Source organism: Leucoraja erinacea, chromosome 30, assembly GCF_028641065.1.
Source record: "Leucoraja erinacea ecotype New England chromosome 30, Leri_hhj_1, whole genome shotgun sequence".
In the NCBI taxonomy this organism is placed as follows: domain Eukaryota; kingdom Metazoa; phylum Chordata; class Chondrichthyes; order Rajiformes; family Rajidae; genus Leucoraja; species Leucoraja erinaceus.
Window position 1 is genome coordinate 17,799,668 of NC_073406.1, and position 22,932 is coordinate 17,822,599.

Genomic DNA, 22,932 nt, shown 5'->3' on the forward strand with positions numbered 1-22,932 from the left:
TCATCATGGACTGAAAATGGGCTCGTCCATTAATCAATCCTTTTTTCTGTGGCCTAGATTAATTGTACCACAGGGAGTGTCAGATTCCCCCCCCCCCCCCCCCCCCAGCCTCCGCTGTGCCAAGAAAAAAAAAAACTCAGCCCTAGTCCGTCACTCCTCACGACTTGAACGTTCCATCTCTTTCAAACTCCCCCCTCCCCACCCCCGACTTTAAAATCTTTGATATTCCCATCCTAGGAAAATATTTCTGATGATTATCTATATACCTCATAATTTGATATACTTCTATCAGGTTTTTCCTCAAACACCGAAGCTTCAGAGAAAACAATCCAAGTTTGTCCAACCTGTTGACATTTGTCCAAACTGCATTCTGGAAAACCTGTTTTGCACCTTTTTCAAATCGTTCCATATCGTTGCAGTAAAGGGTCAACCAGAATTGCACACAAAACTCCAAAGGCTGTGACATTACTTCCTGACTCTTATACTCAATGCCCTGACCGATGAAGACAAGAATACCACAGAGTTTCTTCACCACTCGATCTACTTGTGTTGCTACTTTCAGGGAACTGTGGACTGGGACACCATGATTCATCTCTATAGCAATGCCGTTAAGAGTCTTGCTTTTTTTTTTTTAATTGGGTATGTGTGTGGGGGCGGGGGGTGGGGAAACTTTTAAAATCTTTTCCCTGGACGGAGAACCCGACCTTTTCTCTGTCGAGTCTCCGTTGTCGTTGGGGCCGAGCACCGTGGAGCGGCCTCCAACCGGAATGACCTGGGGCTCCAGTCGCGGAGCTGCGGACTTACTTACCATCGTGGACGAGTTCGGAGCGGGAGGAGCGGTGGTGGCGCGCTGCTGCGACCTGACCCCGGAGATTCGGAGGCTCCAACCGCAGTTCTGGTGGACGGTAACATCGGGAGCACGCGGGTCCCTGCTGGGAGACCGCTTTTTGGAGCTTCCGCAACGGCGATTTCTCCCGCCCGAGATGCGGGGTTGAAAAGTACCTGGAGCAGGGTCCTACATCGCCCGGCGCGGCTTTAAATGACCTAGCGCACACCGGGGGCTCAAACACCAAGACCCGGAGCGCGGCCTTGCATCGCCCGGCGCGGTTTTAATGGCCGCGGGACACTTACCATCGCCCGCCAGGGGCTTTGACTCTGACATCGGGAGGAGAATGGGGAGTGCAGGGGAGAGACAAGACTTTGCCTTCCATCACAGCGAGGAGGAGATTCACAGCGAGGAGGAGATTCACTGTGATGGATGTTTGTGTAAATTGTGTTGCGTCTTGGTTCTTTTTCTTGTGTGTATGACTGCAGAAACCAAATTTCGTTTGAACCTCAATCATTGTATCATCTGGGCTGAACATAACACTCACTTAAACATCTACTCGGCCATTCAATCTGATCCTGGCTGATCTCAGATTCAATTTTAATTGTCATTGTCAGTGTACAGTACAGAGATCTACTCCTGGCCTCAAATATGCCAGATGTCAACAGCCCATGAACCCTGATCTCTCAAAATGTCATCTACCGCCATTTCAAGTACAAGTCTGAAGAAGGGTCTGGACCCGAAACGTCACCCATTCCGTCCCTCCAGAGATGCTGCCTGCCCCATTGAGTTACTCCTGCATTTTGTGTCTATCTTCGGTGTAAACCAGCATCTGCAGTTCCTTCCTACACACCTCTAATTAGATGGTCTTTGTAATTTTTGGGGGCAGGGAATTCCAGAGATTCACCACCCTCTGTGAGAAGGAATTTCTATGTAACTCTGGTGCAAATGACCATGCTTGATCTTTAAACTACTTCTAATCAACTCTATACTTTCCCAACATTCAATGGCATTTGATTGACTGCAATATTATGCACATTTGTACATCTACCAAGTTTAATTTTGTTTACTTTAGAGATACAGAATGGAAACAGGCCTTTGGGCCCACCAATCCGTGCCAGCCAGTGAGCCCCGCATATAAACACTATCCTACACACTAGGGACAATATTACATGGATACCAACCCTAAGAAAAAGTGCCCTCTTTTTCTTAATGATGTTACAAACAGTTGATTTGGTAAGCCTAAGGTTTGGCTGATGTCTCTAACAGTTTTATTCTTGATTCTGTCCCATAATGGCTTATTTGACTTTAACGGGCACAACTTTGGTCTTTATGTTGATAAACAGCAATAAAAAATTCCAACAGTGCTGAAAAGACTGGAGGAAAGACTAGGTGCTGAGAGCTCTCTTATACCTGCATTAAGGAGGTATTTAAACACACCTGAGCAATTACAAACACCTATGAAACCATGTGTCCCAAACATTATGGTGCCCTGAAATGGGGGGACTATGTGTAAACACAGCTGTAATTGCTACATGATGAAACCAAAATGTATAAAAATGGCCTTTATTAAAATCTGACAATGTGCACTTTAACCACATGTGCTTTTTTCTATTACAAATCTCAAATTGTGGAGTACAGAGGCAAATGAATAAATGACGGGTCTTGTCCCAAACATTATGGAGGGCACTGTATGTGTCATATGTTGCCTGCAATTTGCCAAGTGACCACAGATGGGATGCGGAGTAACATTGCCAACCCAGCACAACCTTCTACATGTAACTTGCCTACTTGTGGGCTGCTGCCCAAGTCACACAAAGCGTGCCGAATGACCTTGCCATCACAAAGCATCGCCCTTCAACCTGGTGACTTCAGCCGTGCTTCAAATCGGCAAGGATGCCAGCATCTATTCCTTCTGGATATTCCAGCTGTCGGAGCCAGTCCCTCGCTCCCTGCCACTTGCTCTCACTAACATGGGCGACCTTGAGTGTCAGCCGGTGCTCCTATGTTTCAGTCCGAGACCATCTGGGCTGCAAAGCCCACGCTGTTAATCCAAAACCATTCAGCGTCTCCTCGATGGGAGTGCGACCTGTGGAGATGTCAGACGGTGCAGGAGCCATTTGGCCTAATGTTTCAGTCCGAGATCCCCTGACTCCATCTTTAAGAGCCCTATTTAGGGCTGCAAAGCCCCACGCTGTTAATCCAAAACCATTCAGCGTCTCCTCGAGAAACATTTCATGCTTCAGGAGTGCGGAAGGAATGCAGCAAAAGTGTGGAAGACAGATCCATTTTTTTTTTGAACATTTGAACTCTGAACATTAATAGCCCATTATCTGTTATTTGCACTTGATCAGTTTATTTATTCATGCGTGTATATATTTATATAATGGTATATGGACACACTGATCTGTTTTGTAGCCAATGCCTACAATGTTCTGTTGTGCTGAAGCAAAGCAAGAATTTCATTGTCCTATCAGGAACATATGACAATAAACTCTCTTGAATCTTGAAAAAGTGTTTCCTAATCTCCGTTCTCAATGGCTTACTCCTTATTCTTAAATTGTGTCTCCTGGTTCTGGACTCCCACAACATCGGGAACATGTTTCCTGCCTCTAGCGTGTCCAAGCCCTTAACAATCTTATATGTTTCAATGAGATGCCCTCTCATCCTTCTAAATTCCAGAGTGTACAAGCCCAGCTGCTCCTTTCTCTCAGCATATGACAGTCCCGCCATCCCGAGAATTAACCTTGTAAACCTACGCTGCACTCCCTCAATAGCAAGAATGTCCTTTCTCAAATTAGGGGACCAAAATTGCACACAATACTCCAGGTGTGGTCTCACTAGGGCCCTGTACAACTGCAGAAGGACCTCTATAATGGGGACAGACAAAGACAAACGGAGACTAACGTAGAGTTGCCAACGACTCCCCCAACTATTCCAAAACGTTCAGAAGATTACTACACTAGGGGAATCAAAACTTTTCTTTTTCGTTTTCATTCGGGCGGCACAGTGGTGCAGCAGGTGGAGCTGCTGCCTCACAGTGCCAGAGCCCCGGGTTTGACCCTGATCTCGGGTGCTGTCTGTGTGGAGTTTGCATGTTTTCTCCCCCTGTGAACCGCGTGGGCTACTTCTGGGTGCTCCAGTTTCCTCCCACAGCCCAAGGTTACAACCTCCATACAGACAGCACCAGTAGTCAGGATCGAACCTGGGTCTCTGGTGCTGTTAGGCAGCTAATCTACCGCTGTGCCGTTGTGCAGCCCTAAAGCTGCTCCTTGTCCGCCAAGCCCTAAGCTACATCTCAACGTCGCATTGACGACGGTTTTCCTTAAAGTGATGAAACATCGAGAGGAGTTGAATCCATCCTTTGAAATGGAGTCGGGGAATGAGTTGCAGAGGAAGGGTGTGGCACCATGGGGAAGAGAAGCCTTCTGGTGATGCTTATATTATTGAACAAACTGGAGGCAGAGTACCTATTACTACGAGAATCTGTATGGCAGAACAGGAGGCAAAGATCTCTAAACTAAACTAAACATTAACACTTCAGTCGCAATGGTTCAATGGGTCGTTATTATCACGTGGACCAAGGTCCAATGAAATTATTTTTTAGCATACGGATCAGTAAGATTATTGCCGTAAATCTGTATGGAAGAACGGGAGACGACAGATATTACTGCTGGGATCTGTACGACAACACTGGTAGGGTTAGATTAACAATCCATACTTTGGGCCAAGTGATGTTGCACCTACCTCCTTGGACTCTGCCCACACTGACCTGGGACAAAGGCTCCCCAAGTGACAACTGACCCCAGGTAGTGAAGGCCTGCCCCCCCCCCCCACCCCTCCCCCCCTCCCCCCCCCTCCCCTCCAACTCACCTCCGATGGAAGAAATCTAAATCCTGTCAAAGCTGTTCTTAAATGTATTTGGTCATTGCAAAACCATTAAAATTGAATTAAGTAGCTTATAAAAATCAAAATCATTAGACATCTTTAATTAAGGAAAATGCAGTAAACTTCAGAGGCATGAAAACATTGAAATAAATCAAGCCATTAAGGGCTCATTAATTTGGATAGTTAAGTTTGTTTTCTAACTTCTACCTGACCCCTACTTCATTAATCCAGTGCTGCCAAGACGCCAGGGCTTAAATTGAGAAAATAAGAAATGACATAACTCCTTGGGACAAGATCAGATTTTTCAGAGAATTGGAAGTTGCAAGATGGCGCCGAGATGTGGCGATTCTCCTTGTGTTGTTCCAGAGAAGGATCTGGCATACTCATGTGTAGAACGATCTGACTGTACTGCATGCGGAATAAGCTCTTCACTGTATTTCTGCACATGTGCCACACACACTGCTGGCCTCTGATCTTGTGCTAGGACCTACCTATTGTATCATTCAGATTTAGTTTAGTTTAGAGGTACAGCGCGGAAACAGGCCCTTCGGCCCACTGAGTCCACACCGACCTGCAATCCCTGCAGACTAACACTATCCTACAGACACATGGGACAATTTACAATTATACCATGCCATTTAACTAACAAATGTAAAGCATACATCTTTGGAGTGTGGGAGGAAACGGAAGATCTCGATGAAAACTCACGCAGGTCACAGGGAGAACGTACAAACTCCGTACAGACAAGCGCCGGTAGTCGGGGTCGAACCCGGGGTCTCTGGCGCTGTAAGGCAGTAACTTTACCCGCTGCGCCACTGTGCCGCCTGGTGATCTCTGATCGAGTGCTCGGACCAGTCTATTGCAGGATTGATGCAGGATCGGATCGAGTTACTGGACACCCACTGGCCTTACAAATGTGGCTCTCCTGAAACTAACAGCAAACCCAGATACCTGCGTTTCACAGTCGCAATATAATGACCTTGGGGTTTAGACAAGAGTGATTTTCAAGAACACAATTCCACCCATTATTACAAAATGTAACGGTCAGGCAGGGAAACAAAATCAAAGCGTTCATTTGGCAGAGTCACCAGGAATAATGGTTTGGCTTACCGCAAGGACCCTTGTGCTTGATGGTGATGTGCTTTTTCAGGATGCAAGCCATGGCTTCCAATTCACACTCGTTGCCGTAGATGTGCTCGTCGCTGCCACAGACAGGCTCGTACACGCTCTGGCAGCTCTGCTGACACTCACACACAGCTTGGTTATTCTTCACAATGCATTTGGACCCAAAATCACACACTACGTTCACGCATGGACTTAGATTGTTAAGGTCTGTTTGAAGAGATCAGGCAGGACATTAAGGTTTAAACGCATGCATTTCCCCTTGCAGTGGTTTGGCTAACTAAAATGACCCAAACAATCAAACCCACACAGCCATTAGGTCACCCATCCAAGTCTCCAAACCGGGACAGGGACACCCCCTCTGCTCAAGAGTTGCAGGATCTCTGGTCCAAGATGCTTGCCCCAGCCTTGGGAGATGGCCCATGTCATTTTGGAAGCCTCTCTCTCTTTTGTATGCCTCCTTCCTACACCTCTCTCTTTGTAATTTGCTTGTTTGGGTTTCCAGAGATTTATAGAGTTGTTGCCTCTCCAGGAAATACAATTGGATTTGTCAGCATCGACGGAAGAATGGGCAAAACTGAAATCTAAACAGAAATTCTGGAGATGCCACAGGTCTGGTTTAATCTGTGGGGACAGGGAGAGGGAGGGAGGGGGAAAGGGGGAGAGAGAGAGAGAGATAGAGAGAGGGGGAGAGGGACATGGGGAGGGAAGGAGAGGGGGGGGGGGGGGGGGGGGGGGGGGGGGGGGGGGGGCAGGAGAGGAAAAAAGGAGAGGGAAGGGAAATGAAAAGGAAAAGGGGGGGGGGGGGAGACGAAAGAAAGAGGGGACGAAGTGTAGGAAAATGGTGGGAGAGAGATAAGAGACAAATAGATAGATAGATAGATAGATAGATAGATAGATAGATAGATAGATAGATAGATAGATAGATAGATAGATAGATAGATAGATAGATAGATAGATAGATAGATAGATAGATAGATAGATAGATAGATAGATAGATAGATAGATAGATAGATAGATAGATAGATAGATAGACATTCCTGTTTGAATTTTGTTTCCAGGTTCCTGGTGGGGGATGTTTAATACAGTCAAACCATATTAAAGTAGCAATATACAAAAATATCCCTTGCTGGGACAGGAACTAAATTTGTAGAGCTGGTACAGCATTTGCAGAAAGATAATATAATTTGCATTAATTGTACTGCTACTGAGGTGATAATAACTCCTGTTACATTAAGATCTCAACAAAATAAAAAACGTCTATAATTTCGGTAGATTGTCCTCTGGGTGTTTGGGGGTGGGAAAATGGGAATATCCGGGCCTTGATTAGAGTCAGAGTCACACAACGAGTAAACAGGCCCTTTGAAAGAGCTTTCACAAAGCTGGTCAACGATGTCTATTGGAGCTTATGCTGCAGAGACGTCCGTGAAGCCATTTTTGGAATAGTGTGTTCTGATTTGGTCACCCTGCTATAGGATGGATGTCATTAAGAAGGAAAGAGGACAGAGAAGATTTAACAGGATGTTGCCAGGGCCTGCGGGCTTGAGCTGTAGAGAAAGGTTGAGCAGGCTCGGACTTTATTCCTTGGAGCACAGGAGGCTGAGGGGTGATTTTAGAGAGGGGTCAAAAATCATGAGGGGAATAGATAGGGTGTCTTTCCCAGGGTAGGGGAATCAAGAACTAGAAGTCAGACATTTAAGGTACGAGGGGTAAGATTTAACATGAACCTAAGGGGCAACATTTTTACTCAGAGTGTGGTGGGTATATGGAATGAGCTGCCAGAGGATGCAGTTGAGACAGATACTATAACAGCATTTAAAATACACTGGAAGGTTTAGAGGGATATGGGTCAAACATGGTTAAATGGGACTGGTTTAGATGGGGCACCTTGGTTGCATGGATGAGTTGGGCCGAAGGCCTGCTTCCATGCTCAAATTTTTCTAATATCAATAACAAGGATTGAGAACTAGAGGAGATAGGATTAAGGTGAAGGTAAGATTTTATAGGGGTAACTTTTAACCACCAAGGGTTGTGGGTGTATGGAACAAGCTGCCAGAGGAGGTAGTTGAGACAAGGACTATCACAACATTTAAAAAACAGTTAAGACAGGTACATGGACAGGACAGGTTTGGAAGGATATGGACTAAATGCGGGCAGGTGGGAATAGTGTAGCTGGGACATGTTGGACGGTGTGGGCAAGTTGGGCCGAAGGGCCTGTTTCCACACTGTATCACTCCATGACTTTAACAGCAAGCTTAAAATAAAACATTATAGCATTGGCTTGGCAAAAAGGGATAGGAGCCTGGAGAATGTCCCCTAATATTACAGTGACATCTCAGGTGGTTATTAAACTTGTGTAGGAAGGAACTGTAAATGCAGGTTTACACCGAAGACACAAAGCGCTGGAGTAACTCTGGCTTAAATCTGGATTGAATTAAAACAGCAAGACGGAGGCTTGTTAAATGTGTAACCAAGTCCTGGCTAGGCTAGTACTGGACAGCACAATTCCTCAGTATCGATCGATTTGTCACATGCGATTTCAAATTATCCCTGAGGAAAGAGCTATGATAAAACTCAACAGGTTCATTTAAAAAGGAGTGCCCTGGCCCACAGTTCATCATTTACCATTGAGGCATATTATAACGTGTCCCAGGCATGTTTAATAACTCAGTCTGAAAAAAGGTCTCGACCAGAAAGGTCATCTATCCTGACCCGCTGAGTTACTCCAGCACTTTGTGTCTATCTTCAGTGTAAACCAGCATCTGCAGTTCTTTCCTATGCATTGTGTCTATCTGAATGAATCTTTTGAGGAATGATACAAGGCTTTGCTGGATCTAATGCTTTCCTGGCCAATATTAGCAGGCAGCAATGAGAGAGGGTTTTGAAAGGAATTGTCATGGCAAGCTGCTGTGCTCACTTCCTCTCATCCCACCCCACCCTCTCCCCCCACTGCAGGGTCCCGACTGTGCGGCATGTCTGGAGAATGGCAGAATGGCAGCAGGCGCCTCCACCTCGCACGGAAATGGTGCAGAGAGAAATAATTCAGCTCGGCTCCAAGCAGGCCCTGCTGTCCGTGCTCAGACTGTACGCCCGCTGCAAGATTTGCAAAGTAGAAAGTTGAATATTCTTTGCTCCGTGAACTAGTCCCGCAGTTTGCAGCACCTTGAATGCAGCACTCGATAACATAAGACAGACACGAGTGTAGGACAGACCGATCCCAGACACACAAAGCACACAGCCAAGCACCAGGGCGTAAAAAAAAAAACCTCTTCGCTTCTAATAAGTGTCCCTTCTCTATCGCTTGCCTCCTCTACTGAAGGGAGGGAGGATGTTGGTTTGATGGTCGTTCTAGGCCGTACAACATCCTCCCTTTCACCTTGCGGAGAGGATGTTTCCATCAGCGGGAGAGTCCAGGACTAGAGAGCACAGCCTCAGAATTAAAGGACATAGCTTTAGAATGGAGATGAGGAGGAATTTCTTTAGCCAGAGGGTGGTGAATATGAGTAATTTGTAGCCAATGACGGCTGTGGAGGCCAGGCCGTTTGGTACTTTTAAAGCACTGAATGATAGGTTCTTGATTAGCAAGGGCGTCAAAGGTAACGGAGAGAAGACGGGAGAATGGGGTTGAGAGGGAATTATAGATCAGCCATTATCGAATGGTGGAGCAGACTCGATGGGCTGAATGGCCTAATTCTGCTCCTATGGCTTATGGGCACGTGGCCATTCTTCTGATGACACCCTATTCGACAGTGTGTGGTCACCTTGAAAGATTAACTGTATCTTAGCCATTTGTCCAGGAGCTGAGAAATACCTTGCCAGTACCGAGCACTTTCTTTCACATAGGCATATGCTCCAGGATGTTTTACAGCTGATTTACCACATAGATAACAGATAGTGACATTTAAGAGGCTTTTGCATCGACATATAGATACGCAGGGATATGGATTGCGTACAAACAGAGGAGATTATTTTAACTTGGCCTCCTGTTCAGTGTAGATACTGTGGAGGGAAGGGCCTGTCCATGTTGTTTACTAGAGAACTGCAGATGCTGGTTTAAATCGAAGGTAGACACAAAATGCTGGAGTAACTCAGCGGGTGAAACTGCATCTATGGAGAGAAGGAATTGGCAACGTTTCGGGTCGAGACCCTAAAGGGGCTGTCCCACTGTATGAGCTAATTCAAGAGCTCTCCCGAGTGTAAAAAAAAAAAATCAAACTCGTGATAAGCATGTAGAATGTACCTAGCGGGTACGTCGAAGCTCAGGGACGTCTCTTAGCGGCTCGTAACGCTAACGGCAGGTACTCGGGAAACGCGGTAAGCTTGGGAACACTCGTGATGATTTTTAAACATGTTGAAAAATGTCCACAAGAGCCCCGAGTATCTACGAGTGGCTATTACCGTAATTCTCCGGGTTCGAATCTGGGGAAACTCAGGAGAACTCGTGAATTAGCTCGTACAGTGGGACAGCCCCCTAAGGTTCTCGACCCGAAGGTTCGCCAATTCCTTCTCTCCATAGATGCTGCCTCACCCGCTGAGTTACTCCAGCATTCTGTGTCTACCTTGGCCTGTTCCGTGATCCACTTTAGGATACATACGATGATGGGTTTAGGGAGTAATTAGTCAGGATATGGGTTTTCCATTCAAAGAAATGGACGAGATTGATTCAAAGAACTCAGCATTGCCACTGCATTTTTTTTCTCCTGCCAGTGCTAATTGGTTATTAAGGAGGGGAAGTATGCGCTGGCTGTACTGAGCGCTGATGATAAGGAATCTGGGTGCAGTCTGCGGGGATATGAAGAGACGCTCACATTTTTATGATGAGGCATGTCACCGACGAGGCAGCCTGACTCCCTAATGAGCAGCTTCTGAACAGAGGCAGGAGAGTCGCAGACATGCAAGGTTTCACCAGCCTTACCCCTTCACCACGGGCCAATGCAGGCACAAGAACGTGGACGTCTGACTTATTTTAACCAATGCTATCGGCAAACGCTCTTCTTAATACATTAGAATAATGTACATTATTACTACATTAGAAATGTATAAAGGAATTTCTCACGAAAGGATGCCCTCTTATGACATGGTAAAGGAAGATGAGACACAAAATGCTGGAGTAACTCAGCGGGACGGGCAGCATCTCTGGGGAGAAGGAATGGGTGACGCTTCGGGTCGAGACCCTCCTCATGCTGGATTTATATGAATCCCCCAAAATTCCTTCATGCCGTTTTCATGAAACAGAATTTGTCCAAAAAAATGCGATTCCTATTCAGGAACAGAAGTTGAATATATTTTAATTAATTGAGGAGAATGGCTGACAACCACTTCACTGAAATGGAAGCATAATGTCCCAAAAGGGTTAAATTTATTTTTGTGCCTTACGAATTTTGCACATCATCATGTCAATTTAATAAGGCCCTTAGGTAAGTGCAGACAGGAGGGAGATTTTACAGAGGGTAAGGTATTTACGGTGCTAAATCTGTTTCTCAAATGCTATCAACATTGCCCATTAGTTAAGAGAGATGGGGAGGATTGACTGATGAAAACAAAGACATGCTTCAACAACCCAGGAGGACTGAGCCGTGGTTTATGGATAAATATATTTGCTGCTGTTAGATATCCAGCAGCCTCATTGCGCTGCAAGATAGCAATTGCTTTATTTCGGAATGATCGATGTGGAGATTCTGCTGTAACAAGCATGCTTCAAGATACTTTGTTAGCAGGCTGCCTAACGAACAACTTCAGTCTGACTTGCCGTCGATCTGTCTGATGGGCTACAGTGTTTTTTTTTACACCCTTTATGCAAACTTGCATATCGTGCACAGGAAAACAGCTTGTAGCTGGGTAGCCGCCACATGCACGATTTAATAAGCCATGATTCATGAGGACTTGGGGAGGAGGGGGATCCATGCTCGGGGAACGTGACTGATGCACATACACACACGCACACACACAGATACTGTAGGCTCAAAACATCCACAGCCTGCACTCCATGACACAGCTGTGCAGAAGTGCCCGACCGTTTCAAGAAACGGTTCAGGAACCATGGACCCAAGAAATCAATGATGAGCTCACACTGCTTAGCTCTGCCTATCAACAACCCTAGCTTTCTATCCACCACACCTCCCCCCCCCCCCCACCTCCCCTACAATCAATCGTCAGAATGTCACCTGGGCAGCACGGTGGCGCAGCGGTGGAATTGTTGCCTTGCATCGCCAGAGACTGGCAGGGATCGATCCTGACTACGTGTGCTGTCTGTACGGAGTTTGTACGTTCTCCCTGTGATCGCGTGGGAATTCTCTGATTTCCTCCAAAGGCGTAAAGGGGTTTGTAGAGTAGTCGGCTTCTGTTAATTGTAAATTGCCCCTAGTATGTAGGCTAGTGCTAGTGTATGCCAGGGTTATCACTGGCCGGCGCAGATTTGGTGGGCCGAAGGGTCAGTTTCCACACCGTGTCTCTAAAGTGTAAAGTCTCGTGATACTGCCTGGGACCCCCTGAGTTACTCCAGCACTTTGTGTCCTTTTGCCCAAAAGTCTGTCTTGCAAGGAGAGTCTGGATAGGCTTGGTCTTTCTTCTCTGGAGCATAGGAAGATGAGGGTGACCAAATGGAGGTCTGTAAAATTATGAGGGGCATAGAGAATGTGAATTGCCCCACTGTATTCCCCAGGGTAGAGGGGTCCACATCTAGAGGGTATAGGTTTAAGATGAGAGGGGAAAGATTTTAAAGGGCAACTTTTTCACACAGAGGGTGGCGCTTGTGCAAGACAAGCTGGTATCTTGTATGTCCTGTTTGTCCCTTCATTTTAAGCTGGTCAGGCACAAGAGTGTGATGAGCTAACAGGAGGAGTTGCAGTGACTTCATCTGTATTGCAGTGTTTACAAGCAACCAACTTATCCAACAAGAGATAAAATTTAAAACTTGCTTTTAAAAAATCCCAATGATACTGGGATGAAAGCTGCTGGAATGATGAATGAGGGGAGGCCATTTAGAACTGAGATGAGGAAAAACTTTTTCACCCAGAGAGTTGTGAATTTGTGGAATTCTCTGCCTCAGAAGGCAGTGGAGGCCAATTCACTGGATGCATTCAAAAGAGAGTTAGATAGCGCTCTTCGGGCTAGTGGAATCAAGGGATATGGGGAGAGCAGGCAGGAACAGGGTACTAATTATGAATGATCAGCCATGATCACATTGAATGGCAGTGCTGGCTCTAAGGATCGAATGGCCTACTCCGGCACCTATTGTCTATGTATCTATGGCCCAGGACAGAAAGGTCAGTGCGGGAAAGGGAAAACAAGTTAAAATGGTTAGCAATCGAGAGAACCAGCAGGCCTTGGCAGACAAGAGTACTGGTGTTTGGCAAAATGGTCGCTTTTTGCTGCTTGACTCGTTGAGTCACTCCAGCACTTTGTCTTTCGCTCAGGATTCGAGCATTTGCATTCCACGTGTCTCTCACTTGCTCTTGCCGCCAAAGTATTTATACAGTTAATCCAGATGAGTTTCCAGTAAATGGTTTCCCCCTACAAGGTCCAGGCCATTCTGTCATATGCTGAGAGAATGGAGCGGCTGGGCTTGTTTAGTCTGGAATTTAGATGGATGAGATGGGATGTTATTGAAACATAGAAGATTATTAAGGGTTTGGACACACTAGAGGCAGGAAACGTGTACGAGATGCTGGGGGGGTCCAGAACCAGGGGTTACAGTTTAAGAACAAGGGGAATACCATTTAGAACGGAGATGAGGAAACACTTTTTCAGAAAGATAGTTGTGAGTCTGTGGAATTCTCTGCCTCAGTGGGCGGTGGAGGCCGGTTCTCTGGATACTTTCGAGAGCTTGATAGGGCTCTTAAAGATAGCAGAGTCAGGGGATATGGGGAGAAGGCAGGTACGGGGGTACTGATTGTGGATGATCAGCCATGATCACATTGAATGGCGGTGCTGGCTCGAAGGGCCGACTGGCCTATTCCTACACCTATTGTCTATTGTTTGGTTTTCGCCGATGTAAAGGAGGTCACATCGGGAGAAGCGAATGTGCTAGTGGTGACCTCTGCCGCACAGCTGGCCCCGTCCAGCCGCTGGGATCAATGTGTCGAGTCTTGGAGCTCAGCTGGATCAGAGCGGGGGGGGGGGGGGGGGGCTTCTCATTAGGATGAAGTTCTGACTTCGGGGAATATTTACATGCCAGTTTGATACCAATCTGAAGGCCATGGAGTTTCACATTCCCATCTGTCAGAGCGCTGCTCCGCAAATGTTGTGTGCGTGACCAGGAACAGTGGCAGCATTGTCCACACAGATGAAGTCACAGATAATGTAAAAATCTCATCAACTCACTTCAGAGGTTTTATATATATTATGTCTAATACTTCAGACACACTCACCGCACACACACGCACACTATATATATGTATATGTGTATATATGCATGTGTGTGTATATATATAAATGTGTGCATATATATATATTTATAGGTACAGCAGGAAATCGACACTTCCATGCTGACCCATTGACACTAATCCTACATTCATCTTATTTTTTCATAATAAGTTCATTAGTGATAGGATTTTTGTTTTAAATCCTATTTGGTTAAATTGGTTATTTGTTGATGAAATATGCATTACAGATGAAGTCACTGCAACTCCTCCAGAAGGCTCTTCGTGTGTCTCCACTATAAAATGTGCTTTCCTAAATGCTAGCTGTATCTGTGGAGAACTTGGAGAAAGTCTTGTTCCCGCCCTCTCAGCTGCTGTTGTGTTTCAGGGTGAGGAGCAAGTGAATAAAACTAATTGGCAAAGTGTGGTGCAGCAGCAGAGGTGCTGCCTCACAGCGCCAGAGGCCCAGGTTAGATCTTGACTATAGCTGCTGTTTGTACGGAGTTTGCATGTTCTCCTTGTGACCATGCGGCCTTTCTCTTGGTGCTGCAGTTTCCTCCCACATTCCAAAGACCTGCAGTTTTGTAGGTCAATTGCCTTTTATAAATTGTAGATTGTCCCTAGTGTGTAAGATACTGTGGTGTATCTTAAGGTAGACAAAAATGCTGGAGAAACTCAGCGGGTGAGGGAGCATCTATGGAGCGAAGGAATAGGTGACGTTTCGGGTCTTGACCCGAAACGTCACCTATTCCTTCGCTCCATAGATGCTGCTTCACCCGCTGAGTTTCTCCAGCATTTTTGTCTACCTTCGATTTTTTCCAGCATCTGCAGTTCCTTCTTAAATGTAGTGTATCCTAATGTGGTCGCAGGCCAGCATGGACTTGGTGGGCCGAAGGGCCTGTATCTCTAATGTAAAGGAAAGTTTTGGATGTACAGCAACAATTGGTGAACTTTTTGCCTTGTATCTGTCATTGTCAGGTTATTGTCAAGAACCACTGCTGTGTTGACACGGTGATTAAAATTGCTACTTCTTAGCTGCAGGGCCCCCAGGGTCGATCCCGGTCTTGGTGCTGCCTGCCTGCCTGCCAAGAGTTTGCACATTGCCTCTGTGACTGAGTGGGCATCTCTTCAGTCACCACTTTCCTCCCATTTCCCAAAGGTGTACCGGCAGATTAATTGGGTGCAGTAAGTTCGTCGCAGTGTGGGTTAATGATGTGGAGGGATCTCAGGGAAGTTTGGCAGGCGTGGACGAGAGAATAAGCAGCAGGACTAGAGGGCGGCACGATGGCGCAGCAGGTGGAGACCCGGGTTCGATCCTGATCTCGGATGCTGTCTGTGTGGAGCTTGCACGTTCTCCCTGTGACCGTGTGGGTTTCCCCTGGGGGGCTCTGCTTTGCTCCCACATCCCAAGTTTGTAGGTTCATTGGCCTAAACTGCACATAGTGTTTAGGGAGTTGATTTGAAGGTGGAAATAACATGAAACTAGTGTTAAAAAAAAGCCTGAGTAACACAGCGGGTCAGGCAATGTTTTGGTTTGGGCCGCTTCTTCCAAGATGCTGCCCGACCCACTGAGTTGTAAACCAGCACCTGCAGTTCCTTGTGTCTCCATTGAACTAGTATGAATGGGTAATCAATGGCTGGTGTGGTCCGTGGGTCAAAGTGCCTGTTTCCATACTGGGCCTTTAAACTAAACTACAGTGGAAATAGGAGAGGGATAATAGGATTGATGCGAAAAGTCTCCTGGGATCCACATGAACCTGATGGCCCAAATGGCCACCTTCTATGCTATTCTAAGAATAAAAAGCCCACTCAGTGCCCAACGCCATCCAATCCAACCCAACTTCCGTACAACCCCATCCAGGCACGCCAATTTTGTTGGGGACGTGAGTGCACAGTACAGGCAGTGTTGCCTTTTTGAGTCTACAGTATCAGGAAAGGAAAAGCAATGCATTCTGAACAAGAAGAGGCCTCCAACCTTGCAGAAGCTCTCTAGCTCCTCGTTAGCAGAAAGTAGAAGACAAAACACATCGAGAGCTTGGGGAACGTATTACTTGAAAGATCCCAAAATAATTCACAACTCGAGAAACATTACAATTCATTGTGAGCAATCAAGAGGTCTTTGGTTCTGGAAAGAAAAGAACTGTTCTACCAGCATGTGATGAAAGGGAAGGGTACTGGTGGCTTCATTTGCTGCCATCAGTTCATTTTTCAGCAAATGTGACTGTATTTGATGGAGGAAGTTATATACTTTAGGGTCAGCAACAACCCGAGAGAGCCCCTCACGTGGCAGCTTTTCCTGACCCTGTCCGGCAAGGCCACACCTAAGGTCGGAAGACACCTCGCGGGTAAGGTCAGAGGTGGAGAGTGATGCGCCGCTCCAACTGTGAAAGGACAGAGATTCCCAGACAAGACAAGACAAGTGGTCATCAGTGAGACACTGCATACGAGAAAACACAATTGAATAAAGGAAAGGAACACGTTTGGCAAGGCAGCATGTGTATGGTTGTGGGCTGGCACTACCGGGTGTAATGGACATGCACAGTGATGGCTCGAGGAGGCGAGATGGCTGATGGGTTCAGGAGAGGGGATGGAAGGATGGTGAACAGGAACGACACTGCGACGACACGTGTTGACGGGACGACATTGGGATGCCGGAGGCGGTCAAAGTCACGAGGAAGCAACACTGCACACCACGTTGTTACACAGGTCGGCACAAGACGGGAGGTTCACACTCAGGCAGAACGGTCTGACCGCGCGGTGCGGGGCGCGCCCCTGACCCTTACCGCAAGGCCCCTGGTGCTTGACCGGGATGGAGATCTGCCCCAGGCACTCGGCCTGCTTGCGCTCGCAGTCGTTGCTGTAGCTCTGGCTGTTCTGCCCGCACACGGGTGTGTAGGCTCCGTCGCAAACGATGCGGTCGCAGGAGCAGCGCACGCTCCCTCGTAGGTTGAGGCACACGGCGCTGAACTTGCACTCCTCCTGACACATGTCTGCAACCGAGAGAGAGAGAGTAGATATTAATGAAGGCACAAAGTGCTGGAGTAACTCAGCGGGTCAGGCAGCATCTCTGCAGGACATGGATATGTGGCGATTTGGATCGGGACCCTTCTTCAGACTGACTAATTGTCAACTTTTGTGGTGTATGGGTCAGGGTGGGGGAGGGGATAAAGCTGGAAGAGCGGAGGGGCAGGACAAAGCCTGCCACATAATAGGTTGAAGGTAGACAAAAAATGCTGGAGAAACGCAGCGGTTGAGGCAGCATCTATGGAGCGAAGGAATAGGCAACGTTTTGGGTCGAATTCAGCTATTAATGAAAGGGTCCAGCTATTAATCCCACAGTGCTGCATCACACAGCGGAGGCAACACAGAAGAGATGCTGGCAATAGTCTCAGGTCGGGCTGTGCCCTCACCTATCTGACACTCTCCCAGTTCCACAATGGCCAGTAAAACCAGGGAATCAATGGACTGATTTTCAGAAGTGAATTTATATAGTTATAGAGTGATACAGTGTGGAACCAGGCCCTTCGGCCCAACTTGCACACACCGGCCAACATGTCCCAGCCACACTAGTCCCACCTGCCTGCATTTGGTCCATATCCCTCCAAACCCATCCTGTCCATGTACCTGTCTAACTGTTTCTTAAACATTGGGATAGTCCCAGCCTCCTCTGGCAGCTTGTTCTAAACACCCACCACCCTTTGTGTGAAAAAGTTACCGCTCAAATTCTTATTAAATCTTTTCCCCTTCACCTTGAACCTATGTCCTCTGGTTCTCGATTCCCCTACTCTGGGCAAGAGATTCTGTGCATCTGCCCGATGTATTCCTTTTGTGATTTTATAACTTCATAGATAGAACAGCACATCACAGGACCAGGCTCAAGGCACAATATCCATGGCAAATATAATGCTAAGCTAATTAGTTAAACTAATCTCCACTGCAAGCATGTGATCCATATTCCCTGTTCCCTGCATATCCATGTGCCTACCTAAAATCCACTTAAACACAGCTGTCCCTTTAAAGTTTGCCTTCCCCGCTTAATGCTAGGCCCTCCTGTCTTTGATATTCCGTGGGAAAATGGTTCTGACTATCTACGCCGCTCATAATTTTATATGCTTCTGTCAGATCTCCGCTCAATCTTTGACATTTCAGTGAAAAGTTTCGCCAAACTCATGCACCATAATCAAAACCGCATTCTGGCAAACCTCTTCTGCACCCTCTACAAATGCGCCAAGCATCAGATGAGGTTGTAGCTCAGGTATCCAGAGTTTAAAATAACATTCAAGAAACTGAATTCAATAGTTTAGTTTAGTTTTGAGATATAGTGCAGAAATAAGCCATTCGGCTCACCTAGTCCACATTTACCGGCGATCCCTGCACATTAGCATTATCCTACACGAGGGATAATTTTTCCATTTTCATCCCGAGGGCAGGAAACCGAAGTTTAGCAGGAAACCCAAGCTACAGAAACGAGGGATAGATTTAGGTGCAGGAGTAGGCCATTCGGCCCTTTTTTTTTATACCGCCATTCAGGCTGATAATTTTCCCCACCTGCCTTCTCTCCAACCCCCTGATCTAGAAACATCTAGGGAGCCCTCTTAAATATAGCCAAGAAACCGAAGTACCCTCAGAGGAGAAATTCCAAGATTCACCACTCTCGGTCACGTCACGTAAAACTCCGCAAAGACAGCAGCCGTGGACAGCCAGGATGGAACCCGGGTCTCTGGCGCTGTAAGCGCTGCAAGGCAGCAACACTACCACTGCGCCACCGGGCTGCCCTAAATCCGCATGCTGACCACATAACAAAATGGTCGGTGGAAGCCAATTAAAGTGAAAATAGTTGACTCCTTTGCTTCGGAACTGGGAAGGTCCTTGTTATCTGCGATTCACTGCTCTGTGGCTGCCCCGGGTATTCCTGGGGCAGTCAGGAGGGACATCCGCTCTGAAAATAATTACCACAAAGTGAGTGCTCCCTCCTTAGGGACAAAGAGGTGGTGTGGCCTTCGGGACAGAGAGGCGATAGGCAGCTACTGGTTGAGAAGACATGTTCTACAGTAAACCCACATCTGCCAATTAGTTTTGTTTGAGGCAGGTGAAAAATAAGTCTTGAAGGAAGTACAGAGATTTAATGTCGTCCTTTCGTGAAATTTTCCAACTGGATAAAGATAACCATCTGATTAGCTGCTGTAACTATTCGACACATTTTTGAAGCTATATCAACCATGCAGCCCGTAAGAAATCGCTGAGAGGTGTGGATGTAGCCCAGTCCATCGCACAAACTAACCTCCTGCCATCCCCCCATGACTCCATCTATACTTCATGCTGCCTCGGGGAAAGAGACAACATAAAGAGTGACCATTAACACGCCAGTTATTTCTCTTTCTCCCCTCTTGCATCAGGTAGAAGATACAAAAGCTTGAAAGTGAATACCACCCAATTCTACCACGCTGTCATTAAACTACTGAATGGTCCTCCCATAAACTTGGGTGTTTTCCTGACCTTCCAATCTACCTTATTGTTGATCTTGCACTTTTTATCTGCACTTTCTCTGTACCTGTAACACTAATACTCTAACACTATGTCCTGTCCTCTAGTATTGCAGATTGAGAGAGAGATACAGCATGGACGCAGGTTCTTTGGCCCACGCTGACCATCAAACCACCCATTTACACTAAATCTAACCCAACTCTAATCTCTCCATATTGTATTCAATCCCATCCCGGGTTCTATCACGCAACTACATACAAAGAGCAATTTACAGAAGCCAATTGTCCTATAACACGTATGTCTTTGGGATGTCACAGGGGGAACATGCAAACTCCACACAGGCAGCAGCCGAGGTCAGTATCAAACCCAGGTCTCGGGTGCTGTGAGGCAGCAGCAATAATAAATAAATAAATACCAATACCAATTTTAAAGACCGTCTGGAGACGGCAAGTGCTCACCTCTGGGTAGACAGGGCCCTGAGCGGATTTTCTGGAGGTTGATGCCTTTCAAAGCACCCACTCTCTCCATGATACACTTGCTGTCGTAGGTCTGACCATCGTCCGCACACACGGGCTTATCTTCTTTCGGGCAACTTTCTGGTAGCGAGAGCAGGTTGGGTTTGCGGATTTTGGGCTGTACTCGGCACGCCTTGTTCAGGTCACTCTGGGCATCTTTGCACGGGTCTGCATGACACACAATAATAATAATAATAATAATAATAATACATTTTATTTATGGGCGCCTTTCAAGAGTCTCAAGGACACCTCACAAAGATTTAGCAGGTAGAGGAAAAACATGTAAGGGGAATGAAATAATTAGTAGAGACATGACTAGTACACAAAGTAAAGACAGAATTCAATTCAAAACACAATATGAGGTAATTAATGCACAGATGAAAAGGGAGGGGGTCGTGGGGCTAAGGATAGGCAGAGGTGAAGAGATGGGTCTTGAGGCGGGACTGGAAGATGGTGATGGACACGGAATTGCGGATCAGTTGGGGGAGGGAGTTCCAGAGCCTGGGAGCTGCCCTGGAGAAGGCTCTGTCCCCAAAACTGCAGAGGTTGGACTTGTGGATGGAGAGGAGACCGGCTGATGTGGATCTGAGGGACCATGAGGGTTAGGTAGGGGGAGAGGAGGTCAGTGAGATATGGGGGGGCCAGACAGTGGAGGGCTTTGTAGGTGAGGATCAGGATTTTGTAGGTGATCCGGTGGGAGACGGGAAGCCAGTGAAGTTGTTTGAGGACTGGAGTGATGTGATGCCAGGATTTGGTGTGGGTGATGAGTCGGGCGGCTGCGTTCTGGACCAGTTGGAGTCGGTTGATGTAGGTGGAGCTGACTCAAGGAGAAGTGAGTTGCAATAGTCCAGGAATAAGCAGGAACACATCACTGAGGGTCCCCTGGACAGCTGCACCAGCAACCTACTGACCCCTGTCTCACCAGTCCCGTCCCTGCTCTCTTGTTTATACCACCAATCTTTCCTCTCCATTCTCAGTCCTGAGGCAGGGTCCAACCCAAAATGACAAAACAATTCCTTTCCACGCACAAATGCTGCTCGGCCCACTGAGTTCCTCCAGCAGATTATTGGTTTCTCCAGATTCCAGTATCTCCTCTGCTTCTGTAGAGACTAGTTCACTGGAGGTGTTTAAAGAGGAGGCAGAATACTATTTAACTAATTAAGCTATTGAAGGCAATGGGGAATTAACATAGAACAGGAATAGGCCCTTCGGTCCACAATGACTGTGCCAAACATGATGCCAAGTTGACCTGATCTACATTGTCTGGGCTTATGGATACATGGATAGGAGAGGTTTAGGATATGGGCCAAATGCAGGCAAGTGGAAGGAGTGTACAAGGTGCATCTGGATTGGCATGGACAAGATGGGCTGAAGGGCCTGTTTCTGTGCAGCATGACTCTCTATCCATTCATTCCTTGCATCTTCATATGGCAGTCTAACTAAAAGCCTCTTAAATGTCACTGTCGTATCTGCTCCACTAACCCAGGCCTTGTGTCCGGCCAGTCACCGTTCTCAATGTAAAACAACAGCCTCGCACATTTTCAAACTTTAAATCTTGAAGGCAAATCTTTAAATCTCACCTTAAATCTATGCCCTAACACAAACATGGAGGGACGGATGGAAGAGAATGTTATTGTCACAATGAATGCTGGGACAGGGGTGAAGGGTCAAGTATCCTTTATCAATATCAATTCTGTTACTGATCCAGAATCTTGATATAACCAGAGCCTCATTATAAGGAACCATAAAGGGGAGGGGGGGGGGGGGGGGGGGGGGGGGGGGGGTTGCCAAACTTTCTCACTCCTAAATAAGGGGCAAAAGGTCAAAATAAGGGACAAATTCCTGACGGCAATTTGTTGACCGACTCGGCCTTTGATGGGTGAATGATGAGTTGGCCCGGGTGCTGGACTGCACACAAAGCCCAGCCGGCGGGGCCAGCTGAGGAGTTTTGGTCCCAGGCGCCAGACTTTACGCTCGACATCCGGCACCCCATCCAACCCATGAACCGATGATCAGCCATGAGAAGGGTGTCGGCGGTAAGCGAAGGTCCAAAGGTCGGACAGCTGGCCGGGCTGCCGACCGACGGGGCCACGGGCGAGGCCCTGCTGCTGCACTCCATGGCGCTCCGACCCGACAGTCACCTCGGCCCAAGTACTAGCAGTCAAAGACGGGACAAGGGCGATCCCGTGTGGGAAAAACCAATTTAGCCCAATATACGGAATGTCCCGGCTAATAAGGTAGGATTGTGTGTGTTGTTGCCGATTGTCTGCTATATCCAAGTAAGGGTTTAGCATTACATATGTAGTAGAAGTAAGCCACTACAGTTGTTGGTTAAAACACAAAAGGACACAAAATGCGGGTGTAACTCAGCAGGCCAGGCAGCATCTCTGGCGAGCGTGGATAGGTGACATTTGGGGTCAAGACCTTTCTTCAGACCCTCGGTCCGGAACTGGGCCTGCAATCCAGGTCCCAGCCTGCTGGTGGACAGGGGAGAGACAAAGATCAGCGTTGGCAGTCTGGCCCTGCAGTGAAGGCCAGCAGGTCCATCCACTACCACTGACATCCGTTTTAAACAGGGCCGCTAAAACGAGTGTTTACTCTACTCTGAAGACCTGGTTCAAACCTTGCCCTGGCTCCTAAAGAGTACCGTGGTGTTGTGGTCAACTCAGAAGACCAGCAGCCAGGTCAGGATCATTGATCCAGAGACACATGTTCAAATCCCACCCAGCTGGCTGGG

General features: G+C 47.2%; 1 protein-coding gene across 5 annotated transcripts in view; it reads right to left on the bottom strand.

Moving 5' to 3' along the window:
• The window catches only part of agrn (agrin), a 451,665-nt gene that overhangs the window by 119,360 nt on the left and 309,373 nt on the right, over window positions 1-22,932 (bottom strand). For all 5 annotated transcript variants that reach the window (XM_055659585.1, XM_055659586.1, XM_055659588.1 and 2 more), the window contains 3 exons: window positions 20,139-20,363; window positions 16,980-17,186; window positions 5,825-6,046 (listed from right to left, as the gene is read on the bottom strand). In XM_055659585.1, coding sequence (XP_055515560.1) covers window positions 5,825-6,046; window positions 16,980-17,186; window positions 20,139-20,363 — 654 coding nt within the window. The remainder of the gene's footprint in view (window positions 1-5,824; window positions 6,047-16,979; window positions 17,187-20,138; window positions 20,364-22,932) is intronic.